This window comes from Palaemon carinicauda, chromosome 11, assembly GCF_036898095.1.
Source record: "Palaemon carinicauda isolate YSFRI2023 chromosome 11, ASM3689809v2, whole genome shotgun sequence".
NCBI classification, from domain to species: domain Eukaryota; kingdom Metazoa; phylum Arthropoda; class Malacostraca; order Decapoda; family Palaemonidae; genus Palaemon; species Palaemon carinicauda.
The window spans coordinates 10,262,104-10,275,284 of record NC_090735.1 but is presented as its reverse complement, the minus strand read 5'-3'; the positions used below and the strand labels follow the sequence as shown (position 1 = coordinate 10,275,284).

At 34.9% G+C, this 13,181-nt stretch overlaps 2 protein-coding genes across 6 annotated transcripts in view; both read right to left on the bottom strand.

Annotated features, from left to right (window-relative positions):
• Positions 1-4,932, bottom strand: part of LOC137649968 (ubiquitin carboxyl-terminal hydrolase 2-like) — a 250,047-nt gene extending 245,115 nt beyond the window's left edge. For both annotated transcript variants that reach the window (XM_068382954.1, XM_068382955.1), the window contains exon 1: positions 4,553-4,932. The gene's annotated coding sequence lies outside the window, so the exon portion shown is untranslated. The remainder of the gene's footprint in view (positions 1-4,552) is intronic.
• A 5,424-nt stretch (positions 4,933-10,356) lies between these two features.
• LOC137649967 (protein Aster-C-like) overlaps positions 10,357-13,181 on the bottom strand; it is a 31,528-nt gene continuing 28,703 nt past the window's right edge. For all 4 annotated transcript variants that reach the window (XM_068382950.1, XM_068382952.1, XM_068382951.1 and 1 more), the window contains exon 10: positions 10,357-10,682. In XM_068382950.1, coding sequence (XP_068239051.1) covers positions 10,524-10,682 — 159 coding nt within the window. In that variant the 3' untranslated portion in view covers positions 10,357-10,523. The remainder of the gene's footprint in view (positions 10,683-13,181) is intronic.

Here is a 13,181-nt window from a genome sequence, read left to right as displayed (position 1 = left end):
GAGGAAATGAGAAACAAGATAGAAGAGAAAACGTGAACACATTTCAACGTTCATTCTTACTACGAAAGTTCTCATCGCCAAAGCTCAACTTTCTCTCAGCAACGCAAGAGGCTTTCTACTCGTACACCTGGAACCTGTGACGTCATGATGTCACCAACTGAACATTCTCATGCCTTCGAAATAATTCGGGTAACGCCTTCAGTCTCCATCATTTTGTGAAGCCTTTTCCATCTATTTTTTTTTCCTGATTGATGGGATATCAAAAGAAACAATATGCATCGAACTAGTGAAAATATAAACCTGTTCATTTACGCCCTAAAATGATTGAAATAGTTGGATCTTGCTTGAGGGTACACTCGGGTACACTATTATATCTTGTTTTTCTTCCGCCTGTTATTTTGAAGTTTTTGTCCTCTAGTTATTTTCAAGTTTTTATAGTTTATATATTTTTATTTTCAAATTATTATTGTTTTTAAACTTCTCTCGTAATTTTTCCTTATTTCCTTTCCTCACAGGACTATTTTCCCTGTTGGTGCCTTTGGCTTATAGCGTCCTGCTTTTCCAACTAGGGTTATAGATTAGCAAGTAATAATAATAATAATAATAATAATAATAATAATAATAATTATAACAATGCATTAAACAACTTCATTTATAACGATACTAATAACGATAACGAAACACGCAAACGGGATAACGATATCACGATCGTCTTCCGATGACCTTGGCGCCTCCTACCTACCTATCCCCCAACGCCCCCCCCCCCTTGCAATTTCACAATGAGTGCAGAAAAATTCTCTGCATTTCCGCTCAGATGTACCTGTTGTTGTTGTTGTTGCTGTTGTTCTTGACTGCACCTGTGAAGCTGTCCTTCTCTTGGCGTGATGTTGTTATTATTACTTACTAAGATAACCAATCAATAAATCACCTTTAAAGTTATCATTTTCTTGGCGTGATGATGATAATGATGTAGTTATTGTTGTTGTTATTACTTACTAAGCTACAACCCTAATTGGAAAAGCCGGATGCTATAAGCCCAAGGGCTCCAACAGGGAAAATATCCCAGTGGGGAAAGGAAAGGAGGAAATGAATAAACTACAAGAGAATCAATTAACAATTAAAATAAAATATTTCAAGAACAGTAACAACATTAACATACACATTTCACATATAAACTATAAAAAAGAGACCTGGTATAAATAACGAAGGTCACATTTCTAGAGGAAATTATTAGTCACTTCCAGATAATGTGCTGCCTTGTGTGCAAGAGCCCGTAATGGTATAAAACCACCTTCATGTGTGATGACGAAACGATGTATTTCCGGTGTATTCCAAACCATACTTAAGTAATCCCATGCAATTGTTTTTTTTTTATAAAAAAGGTAAAAAAAAAAAATACGAAATATTTTTTGTTAAGAGTTTCTCAATGCTTTGGGTTCTCTTGCGTCAGAATGTTAGTGGAATGAAACGAATAAATGAAAGCGATATCACTGCTGCCCTCTATTACTTATCGGATGTCTCGTTTCGTGTTACCATAGATGCACCTTGAATTCACACACACACACACACACACACACACACACACACACACACACACACACACACACACACACACACACACACACATATATATATATATATATATATATATATATATATATATATATATTATATATATATATATATATATATATATATATATATATATATATATATATATATAATATATATATGCATATACAAATAAAATATATATATATATATATATATATATATATATATATATATATATATATATATAGAGAGAGAGAGAGAGAGAGAGAGAGAGAGAGAGAGAGAGAGAGAGAGAGAGAGAGAGAGAGAGTACGAATGATGTAGTTCCTTTCCTAAAATCATATAAACCTAATGTACAATATTCCCTTCATGCAGAAATCTTATATTATCATCATCGTCACCGCCTACGCATATGGGCAAGTGGCCTCAGTTAGACTTCGCTAGTCGTCTCTTATCTTGAGCTTTTAATTCAATACCTTTTCTTTCAATACATGTATCATATACATAAAAATAACAATTCACTTGTTACAAAACGACCTAGATCTAAGAGATGTTCAACTCACATACTGCATAATCACGCAAAGGACATAAGCCACCAGTTGTGTCTAGCTAACAACAGCTGAAGTAACAGTAAATTAACGGTTTTCGTACGAGCCTTTAACAAGGGAAAAAGGTCGGCCTGTAGCCTTTACTCCAAACAGCAGACACTAGACTAGACTAGACCACACCACACCACGGTCTAGGTGTACCACCGTATAATAACGATATAAGACTCGACAGTTATGTGCAGTCATTACTATCTAACTATATGACACACGTAGGATTATCATTATTATTATTATTATTATTATTATTATTAGCTATAACCCTTGTTGGAAAAGCCGGATGCTATATGCCCGGGGGCTCCAACAGGTGAAAAATAGCCCAGTTGGGCAAGGAAACATGGAAATATATAAACAAGAGAAATAATGAACAATTAAAATAAAATATTTTAAGAACAGTTACATTAAATTAGATCTTTCATGCGTGTGTATACTGTATGTGTGTGTGTGTATATATATATATATATATATATATATATATATATATATATATATATATATATATATATATATATATATATATATAGTGTATAGTGACTTTTAAATAACTGTTATATAGTTTAATACGACAGGTGTTAATCAGCTCGTGATCTCAAAAGGGGGCGTGGCGATTTCGTTACCTCTATCTGGCGCCACGTATTCTCGGGCCTCCCAATAGCTTTCCCCAGGCCGATTGGAAACTATGACGTGTAATCACTGTTTTTCGAATAACTGAGGCACAAAATCAATGTGCATAAATAAAGAGGAAGAGCTTCCGAGCTACCCTTTCTGTACAATATACTCAAGGTAAAGTAGTTAGATCTACTGTGTGCGCGTGTGCACTTAATGTTACACGTGTACAAGCCTATGAGCCAGCCCTCCCTTCCATGATTAATTCTGACTTCGCTGTGTCGCCATTTGAGATATTCACGGGTCGAATATGAGAGAGAGAGAGAGAGAGAGAGAGAGAGAGAGAGAGAGAGAGAGAGAGAGAGAGAGAGAGAGAGAGAGAGAGAGAGGGTGTATTCAGTACACCAAGCAAAATGAAACTTCATATCGTTAAGGAAGAGTGTGTCAACGTACTAAGCACATTCCTTACCTAATACGTTCACCCATGCAAGTCTCTCTCTCTCTCTCTCTCTCTCTCTCTCTCTCTCTCTCTCTCTCTAAAACATACCCCATTATATAAACCTTCAATAAACCATATCAACATCTTAAAATACACCATCATCTACTTTTCTATCCCAACCATAATTTTCTACTTCTTCTTTCCCCGTAACAACCTATTTTCAAAACTCATTTAAATTCTAATTTCATTTTAACATCTTCGAGTGTTTCAATTGTATACAAATTTTAAACTTCAAAGGACATCACGCTTCGTTGATATAACCTATATCTGAGCCTACTTGTACTGGAAGCTCTTCAACTACAGATTCTTATTCAAGTTTGACCTTGCTTATTATTCAACACGCTTCGGCATCCACTCTACTAACATTACATGTATAGGCTTATACAAAAACTAAACTTACTGTATAAACTTTAGTTATTTCGGCGCTCTTGCCTATACAAATCAACCTTTACATTTTCAGGTCTCATTTTTATTTCCCTTCAAATATTGAAACATCTAATAACTGATACAAGAATACAGTTTATATAGTTCATTTACATGCTATCAATACACAGGTGTTTCTTTATACAACCTTAGCATTTGTTTTTAAACAGCTGTATAGAAGTTTGATAAAATGTAATACTCTTTGGAATTCGCCATCTGAATAAGTGTTCTTGTGTCTTAAATGTCACGTGTTTTAACAATAGGAGTTTGAGTTTAACCGAATACAAATGCATATTTTGCACTGTTGAACAATAGGCCTATACATCTATAGTTGCAATGCCTTATTGATGAGTATACATTTCTTTATATTGTATGAAGATAGTAAAACGACCTATTATATTTAAAAGAAAAAACCATAGATAATAGTCTTACATTTTTTCCATATAATTGTTAATCAGTTTCATTCCAATAAAGTTATAATCTAATAAGAGGTCGGCTATTTATATGGATATTCTTTCAAAGCGAGAAAGAAAAGGAGAGAAGAGATATGGTAATAGATTTATAAACAATATTAGAAAAAAATAAAGAGAAAGTAGGCCTATACGATGTAACCACGCCTACAAGACCTTCGCGTACTTTACTTGGGGCAACATTGTGACGTAATCCGTACAGTCGAATGAAGAAAGACTAGGCCTACAAACTTTCTTTTACAGATATTGTAGAAAAAATTAAAAATCTGGCTAAATCTCCTCCCTCCTTATGAAGTTCCAAACACTTTCATTTTCCCTTGGGTAGCCTAATGCCGCATTCCACACTGTCAGTTAAGCAATATAATACCATGAAAAGTTAAAAGAAATATACATACCTTTGCAATGCCAGTCGTTTGAACTTCTTTAAAGGTTTATCTTCTACCATCAGTCATTATAGCCGCTTTGCAAAAATCTCTCTCTCGCAAGAAACTTGCAAAGTGTGTCACTCCATCCTACTCACTCACACACGCCCTTCAAAGACGCACGCCGCACACGCAAAAAAAACATTCATAACTATGTACCTCGCAACTTTCTGGACGGACAGTATGATAAAAAGTCTTGGGAGCCACAACAACATAAAAACTTGTGTAGATGGTGTATATAATAAAGTAAATTTATAAATCACAGAGATTATCTAAAAGGTGTTTCGCCAAGAATCGGTCACACACACACAAACACAAATGGAGCGGAAGCGTTTAAAGTTGGCACCGTCAACCGCCACAGCAGACTACAAACCAACCAAACATGGTAGCCAGTTTTGGTCAGAGGGTTACGTAAGCTCCGCCTACCTTGCAAGGCTCCGCCCACCTGCTCTAACCACGGATTATTATTATTATTATTATTATTATTATTATTATTATTATTATTATTATTATTATTATTCGTTAAAGATAATGGCTGTCTCTTTATCTCGTAGTGTCTTTTCAAAATTATTGAGGTCCGCCAGTACCTGGGGAAGTCATTCAATTAATGTATGTTTCTAACTTGAAAACATATTTAGACAAATAATAGAATAAAAATTTGATTTATCATATATTACTGTTATATAATGTATATACAAAAATGTAAAATATAATTTGTTAAGGAATATTTCTTTATAAAAGGAAAAAAATGTATGTTAAGAAAATGTAATTGTATTTTCATAATAAAAGATAAACAAAGAAATTAATGGTGGGTATTCAAATTCACGATTAAGTATTATTATTATTATTATTATTATTATTATTATTATTATTATTATTATTATTATTATTATCATAAAATAAGCTACAACCCTAGTTGGAGGAGCAGGATGCTATAAGCCAAAGGGCTCCAACGGCAAAAATAGCCCAGTAAGGAAAAGAAATAAGGAAATAAGGAAATAATCAAACTACAAGAAATATAATGAACAATTGAAATTAAATATTTTAAGAAAAGTAAAAACAGCAAAATATATCTTTCATGTATAAACTATAAAAAACTTCAAAATAACAAGAGGAAGAAAATTAAGATGAAGTAGTGTACCCCATTGCGCCCTCAAGCGAGAGATAGGCTACTGCTCATTTTCAATATTTTATTTCGATTGCCATAACGAATCCATCCTCGTGAGATGCTTATAGGGGAAATAATTGCATTTTACAAAGTCCCAAGTCGTAGCACCTTGTTTTATCGTCAATGGCAAAGGATGGCAACTTGGCAAGAGGTTTTTCTACCTCAGTAAGGATCGATGTGAGATATCGATTAACCAGGTAATTATAACACTGAAAAAGGTCGACGTCCAGTCGTCCATTCTTTGCTCGGCTTCCCAACCTTGGCCTAAAAGATTTGAGGTTTCTTTCAGTACCAAAGGTAACACGTAGGTCATAAATGTAGCTACGATTACGAAATGAAACTGCTCAACAAGCAAATTACTCTCTTGGTCTCCCCCCCCCCCCACAGGTGTCTCACAAGAAGTTTATCCCACGGTTCTTGTGTCTCTCTACACCATGCCTTTATTTTTGCAATGACGTATCATAGGCCGAAGCAGCTGTGGGCAACTCCGAAAATAACGACTGCCGATCATAACAAAACATTAATTACATGACCTACATTTTGTTGGAACACGAATTCTTTGGTTTTGGTTGTCAGCCCTGGATGTCTGAATTAAAGTTAACTCTCTCCAAAGACGTCAGAATGATAATTTGATTACTATTAGTCGTCTCACAAACCATAGTTTTAATCTGTAAAAAATTTATACCTGTTTTGTAGGACCAGTTGCCGTCCATGACTTTTACTCTTACGGGAACATCCAAACGATGACATTCCGGCCAAGCCTATACTGACAGAGTCGATATCCGTTATGTAACATTATATGACCTCTGATAAACCATTAATAGATATATCTATTGGTTTGTTTTCGTGTACAGATTAAAAGGAATAAAAGGGCATGCTCTCACGGATGAAATATCCCAAGTTGATGGTTACATTTACGATAAACTTTGTTTATGAGATTTGAACCATTGAAAGTTTATCTAAAAGGAATGTGTGCCATTGTCAAATCTCACGATGCCCTAATTATGGCCTTAAATGGTAAAATTACATTAAAGCAATCGATAAGTTCTACTAGATCTCATGACTGGTTCAAAATGTTCAAATGTTCTTCATACAGTTGCATTAAGAATGACAGAACGTGTCCTCAATGATATATATATATATATATATATATATATATATATATATATATATATATATATATATATATATAGGCCTATATATATATACATATACATATATATATATACACACACACACACACACACACACACATATATATATATATATATATATATATATATATATATATATATATATATATATATATATATATATATATATATATATATATATATATATATATGAACGCATGCAAAGGAGTCTTAACATCTTACTTTCTCTAACTCTTTTCCCTGAAAAGTTAAAGGAGAAACTTCACCTTCACATACCCAACAACATACATACCAGAATACAGGATCCCAGTTCAAACATCTCACAGGGGTTACGTATTGGAACACGTGTCTTTTGTTTTATCCTACCGGCTGACATCATGATGTTATTAACGTCTGCTCCCAACAATGAAAATGAAGTTCATAACGTCATCTATTACATGACTGGGACAGTTTCTACTCAGCGTGATTATTCTAACAGAAATTTTATCCTTGTAATGTTTATGGGTCTAGAGTTAATGTTAATCTGTGCGTTAAGACTTATCATACTTTGGTGTGTTAACTGATATCATATGAAACTTCAAAGAGGTAAGATTAAGATAATATACCAAGGTATTTTACAGCATGTGAATTAGATTAAGAGGCAATTCAATAATTAAAGTGGTGTTTGAAACTATTTAGGAGGAGTTACCATGAACCTTCGGTCAAAATTTTCGATAACCGTCTGGCTTTAGTTAGAGGAGGATACATTTTTCGAATTATTACATCTACTTTGAAAATTTAGTTTTTCCTGTCTGGAGTTTTAGTCTTGAAGCTTTTTCTATTATCTCCCTCCTATCCTTGCCTACTATATTTTCTTTATGCTATTGTACGTAGGCCTCTCTCTCTCTCTCTCTCTCTCTCTCTCTCTCTCTCTCTCTCTCTCTCTCTCTCTCTCGATTGGCCACTATTCCAGTGATATCGAGGTTTTTTTTTTTCAGATGGCCTCGTAAATACTGGACATAGCACCTCTTTCCATATTGCTTGGTTAAAATTTTGTTCTTATTCCTTAAACTGCGAAGTTTCGACACCCTTTCCGTGCCTATGATGACACAAGGCATATAACAAGAGTCTGTGCTGATTCATTGCCATTGTCAAGATATGTTTGGCCGATTCCAGAATCCCACACCAGACTTATTCACTGCAATGTGTCACCATCACACATGTCACCATTGGGCACGGACTGGCATATGGCTTCCTTAACTTATATCTAACGCAAATTATATCTTTATTGGGATGGCTATGGTTTAAAAAACCTCATTGTATTAACAGCTTTACATCTATCATATCTCTATTGCCGGTTTCACTACGTGTTCTCGCAATGTTACTGCACCAATCACAGATCAATCCTATTTAGACTGAGTGCTCTGTTGACTGGTGAAATGGTATGGCATGAAAATTAAACCTTTAGCCTCATTGGCTGTGACGAAGCATTCGGTGACATCAGTAAGAGGCGGAACCTTTAGGCTAATTGGCTATGACGAAGCATTTGGTGACATCAGTAAGAGGCAGAAAGGCTGGAAAGGGCATATTAAAAAACCTTTAGACTCATTGGCTGTGACGGAGTATTCGGTGACATCAGTAAGAGACAGAAAGGCTGGAAAGAGCATATTAAAGAAACCTTTAGGCTCATTGGCTATGACGAAGCATTCGGTGACATCAGTAAGAAGCAGAAAGGCTGAGAAGGGCATATTAAAAAACCTTTAGACTCATTGGCTATGACGAAGCATTCGGTGACATCAGTAAGAGGCAGAAAGGCTGGAAAGGGCATATTAAAAAACCTTTAGACTCATTGGCTGTGACGGAGTATTCGGTGACATCAGTAAGAGGCAGAAAGGCTGGAAAGGGCATATTAAAAAACCTTTAGGCTCATTGGCTATGACAAAGCATTCGGTGACATCAGTAAGAGACAGAAAGGCTGGAAAGAGCATATTAAAGAAACCTTTAGGCTCATTGGCTATGACGAAGCATTCGGTGACATCAGTAAGAAGCAGAAAGGCTGAGAAGGGCATATTAAAAAACCTTTAGACTCATTGGCTATGACGAAGCATTCGGTGACATCAGTAAGAGGCAGAAAGGCTGGAAAGGGCATATTAAAAAACCTTTAGACTCATTGGCTATGACGAAGCATTCGGTGACATCAGTAAGAGGCAGAAAGGCTGGAAAGGGCATATTAAAAAACCTTTAGACTCATTGGCTATGACGAAGCATTCGGTGACATCAGTAAGAGGCAGAAAGGCTGGAAAGGGCATATTAAAAAACCTTTAGACTCATTGGCTATGACGAAGCATTCGGTGACATCAGTAAGAGGCAGAAAGGCTGGAAAGGGCATATTAAAAAACCTTTAGACTCATTGGCTGTGACGGAGTATTCGGTGACATCAGTAAGAGACAGAAAGGCTGGAAAGAGCATATTAAAGAAACCTTTAGGCTCATTGGCTATGACGAAGCATTCGGTGACATCAGTAAGAAGCAGAAAGGCTGAGAAGGGCATATTAAAAAACCTTTAGACTCATTGGCTATGACGAAGCATTCGGTGACATCAGTAAGAGGCAGAAAGGCTGGAAAGGGCATATTAAAAAACCTTTAGGCTCATTGGCTATGACGAAGCATTCGGTGACATCAGTAAGAAGCAGAAAGGCTGAGAAGGGCATATTAAAAAACCTTTAGACTCATTGGCTATGACGAAGCATTCGGTGACATCAGTAAGAGGCAGAAAGGCTGGAAAGGGCATATAAAAGAAACCTTTAGGCTCATTGGCTATGACGAAGCACTCGGTGACATCAGTAAGAGGCAGAAAGGCTGGAAAGGGCATATAAAAGAAACCTTTAGACTCATTGGCTGTGACGGAGTATTCAGTGACGTCAACGGATAGATAGGGAAAAATGTTGGAAATATATATATATATATATATATATATATATATATATATATATATATATATATATATATATATATATATATATATATATATATATATATATAGCTTACTTAAGACCACTAGGTTGAAAATATATAAAGAAATTCAGTCAGTCAGCTAATGGTCCAGTAGGACTCACAGGACACCAAGGACTAGGAACAGCTACAAGTCCTGATTTCATCCAATATTATTGAAATCCTACAATAATGACATCCTACTAGATGTTCGAAATATAGTAGATAAAAACTCCACATTGGCCAAAGTTATGGGAGACCAGGCAGAAGTTAAAGAGGAATATAATTATACTTTAATACCTTTGAATTAAAGTATTCTATTTAGACGGAAGTTGAATTTAGTAAAAGGATAAAATTAATAAAAAAAATTTAATTACTGTATTTCCACTTACCTTACTATTTGAATTATTTTTTTCTCAGCTCAAACCCTTGCTGCAAGGAATTGTTAACTCAAAGTCTAGTTATTGGGTTAACTGAGCATAGCAAGGATAATCGAAACATGTCTTTCAAGACCTTCCTTAGATATTTACTCACGGAAATCAAAACTAAAAGTTTTACAATAACAAAATTGTCATAAATTAGACAAACAAGAGTCGAAAATCGAAGGTATGTTTCATAGCAATGTATAAATCGCATTGCGTTTATCAACTATGTCAAGTGGTTCCCTCGGAAAGGAACGCATCCTCAGTGTTTGTTTTCTCTTCAACATTCTCTGATGTTTTGGTTTCTTCCATGTATTTCTGATGAGCGGAGTATGTGGCATCTTCATTTTCTCTGATGTTTTTCAACATCAACTCTAATGATTCTTGGATCTGAAATAAAACAGATATTTGGGTAAAATATTCATAGAAATATAATTTGATTTAATAATCTAGAATAAGAAAAAAAAAGTAATTTGGTACGATAATTACTGTCTATAAAAGGTGTTTATTTTCTTATAAACACCATTCAGTTATGTGTTTAATTAATCTTATCTTGCACGAATGTAAAGTTATGGTACTTGAAAAAAAAATGTACTCACTGGTCGATACAGTACATATCTTATCACCAGTTCTGTAGGTATTTTAGTAGTTTTTTAGTCAATAGCTTTAAACTCGTCTACTCACTGTGTTTAAAACAGACAAGAAAAACAACGACAACACACACACACACACACACACACACACACATATATATATATATATATATATATATATATATATATATATATATATATATATATATATATATATATATATATATATGTGTGTGTGTGTGTGTGTGTGTGTGTGTTTCGTGTATGCTTATATATCTACATAGATGTATGTATACATATATATGTGTGTGTGTGTGTGTTTCGTGTATGCTTATATATCTACATAGATGTATGTATACATATATACATACATAGTAGCAGTTCACATCCCTACTCAAAGAAATGCCTCAATAATCTACTCCTTAAGGCTTTCAACTGCCGATCATTAAAACATTAGACCAACGCTTTGAACACTCGACGGCAGAATGTGCGCGCGCACACACACACACACACACACACACACACACACACACACATATATATATATATATATATATATATATATATATATATATATATATATATATATATATATCAGTGGTTTATAGTCTACTGCAGGACAAAGACCTAAGGCGTCTTTCCATTTGTGTCTGTTTATGGTCTTTCTTTGCCAATCCACATCAACACTTTCTTAGTTCGCCAATCCATCGTCTTCTCTTACTTTTCCTGCTTCTGTTGCAATTTCTTGGGATCCCATTCTGTTATTCTTAATGCCCATCTATTGTCTGTCATTCTCATTATATGTCCTGCCCATGTCCATTTCTTTTCCTTACATGTTAGAATATCCTCTACTTTAGTTTGCTCTCGTATCCATGTTGCTCTTTTTCTGTCTCTTAGTGTTATTCCCATCATTATTGTTTCCGTAGCTCATTGAGTTGTAACTAGCTTATGTTCTAAGGCTTTGGTAAGGCTTCGAGTTTCTGATGCATGAGTTAGTACTGGGAGGACCATCTCATTAAATATTTTTCTTTAAAGAGAAAGTGGCATTTTACTTTTCCTAATCTCATTTTGTTTACCAAATGCTCTCTATCCCATGCCTATCCTTCTTTTAATTTCGGTCTCGTGGCCTGGGGAAACACTGTCTATCCTAAGTACGTATATTCATTAATAATCTCTAGAGGTTCGTCCATAACTCTTATCTGTTCTCTGTCTGCATTCTCTATTCAAATCTTCTATCATCTTTGGTAATTCCTCCTACGAGTCATTAAATACCTTTTCCCAATGTAGATTCTTTAAAACTTCTATCAGGCACACTGTGAACAATTTATAATTAGAAAATATAGACTGAAATTAAAGGTAACTAGGGTATCCTTCTGGATTTAAACTACTTGAGCACTGAACGGTGTAGGCTAGCAACCTCAAGTTTGATCCTTAGAGATAAAATTTTTAGAAAAATAGTAATTGTATTTATAAACTATGGCTTATTTGACACCGAAGTCTGAAAGGGATAATCTATTTTCTGTTGAGTGCAGTCTTTTGTACAGTAGGCCTATATTTACCACTTTTTGTAAACAAGCTTCCATTAAATGGAAAGCCCATTATAAAAAGGGGGAAAACATAAATAAACAGTATATATGAAATTCTTAATAAATAAACAAATAATTAAATAGAAGATAATAGAACTTAATCTTTAGCACAGAAGCTTGGTACTTTAAAGCACCATGAAACTTGAGTGTTTTGATGTGTAGAGAATACCTCTATGGATTTGCAGTAATTAAAATTCGCTCATTTATATTCTCTGAGACTATCGAGTGACAGAAGGCTGTTGTTTTCAGCTCATCATATCGAGCAACATCTCAGATGTCTCCTCGATGTCTCGAATGTCTCTTGCAAAGCGAGTTAAAAGCTCTCTCTCGAGACATGGCTTGGAGACGCAATCTCACCTGACTATCGATTCGTCCCGAGTGCTAACACGAGACGAAGGTTCCTCACATGATATCGATTATAAGTAAATCCTCTCTCTCTCTCTCTCTCTCTCTCTCTCTCTCTCTCTCTCTCTCTCTCTCTCTCTCGCAAAAATATAGACGAGTATTTGCTATATTTAACACGACCTGTTTGTGTATGATTGACTAAGACACGGTCTATACCTAGACCCTGGTCAAGACAAGGTTTAAATAGAACTTTTGTGAGTTCGTTACCTAGACCGTGGTTATGGTAAAGTTCAAATAGAACGTTTGTGAGTTCGTTACCTAGACCGTGGTTATGGTAAAGTTCAAATAGAACTTTTGTGAGTTCG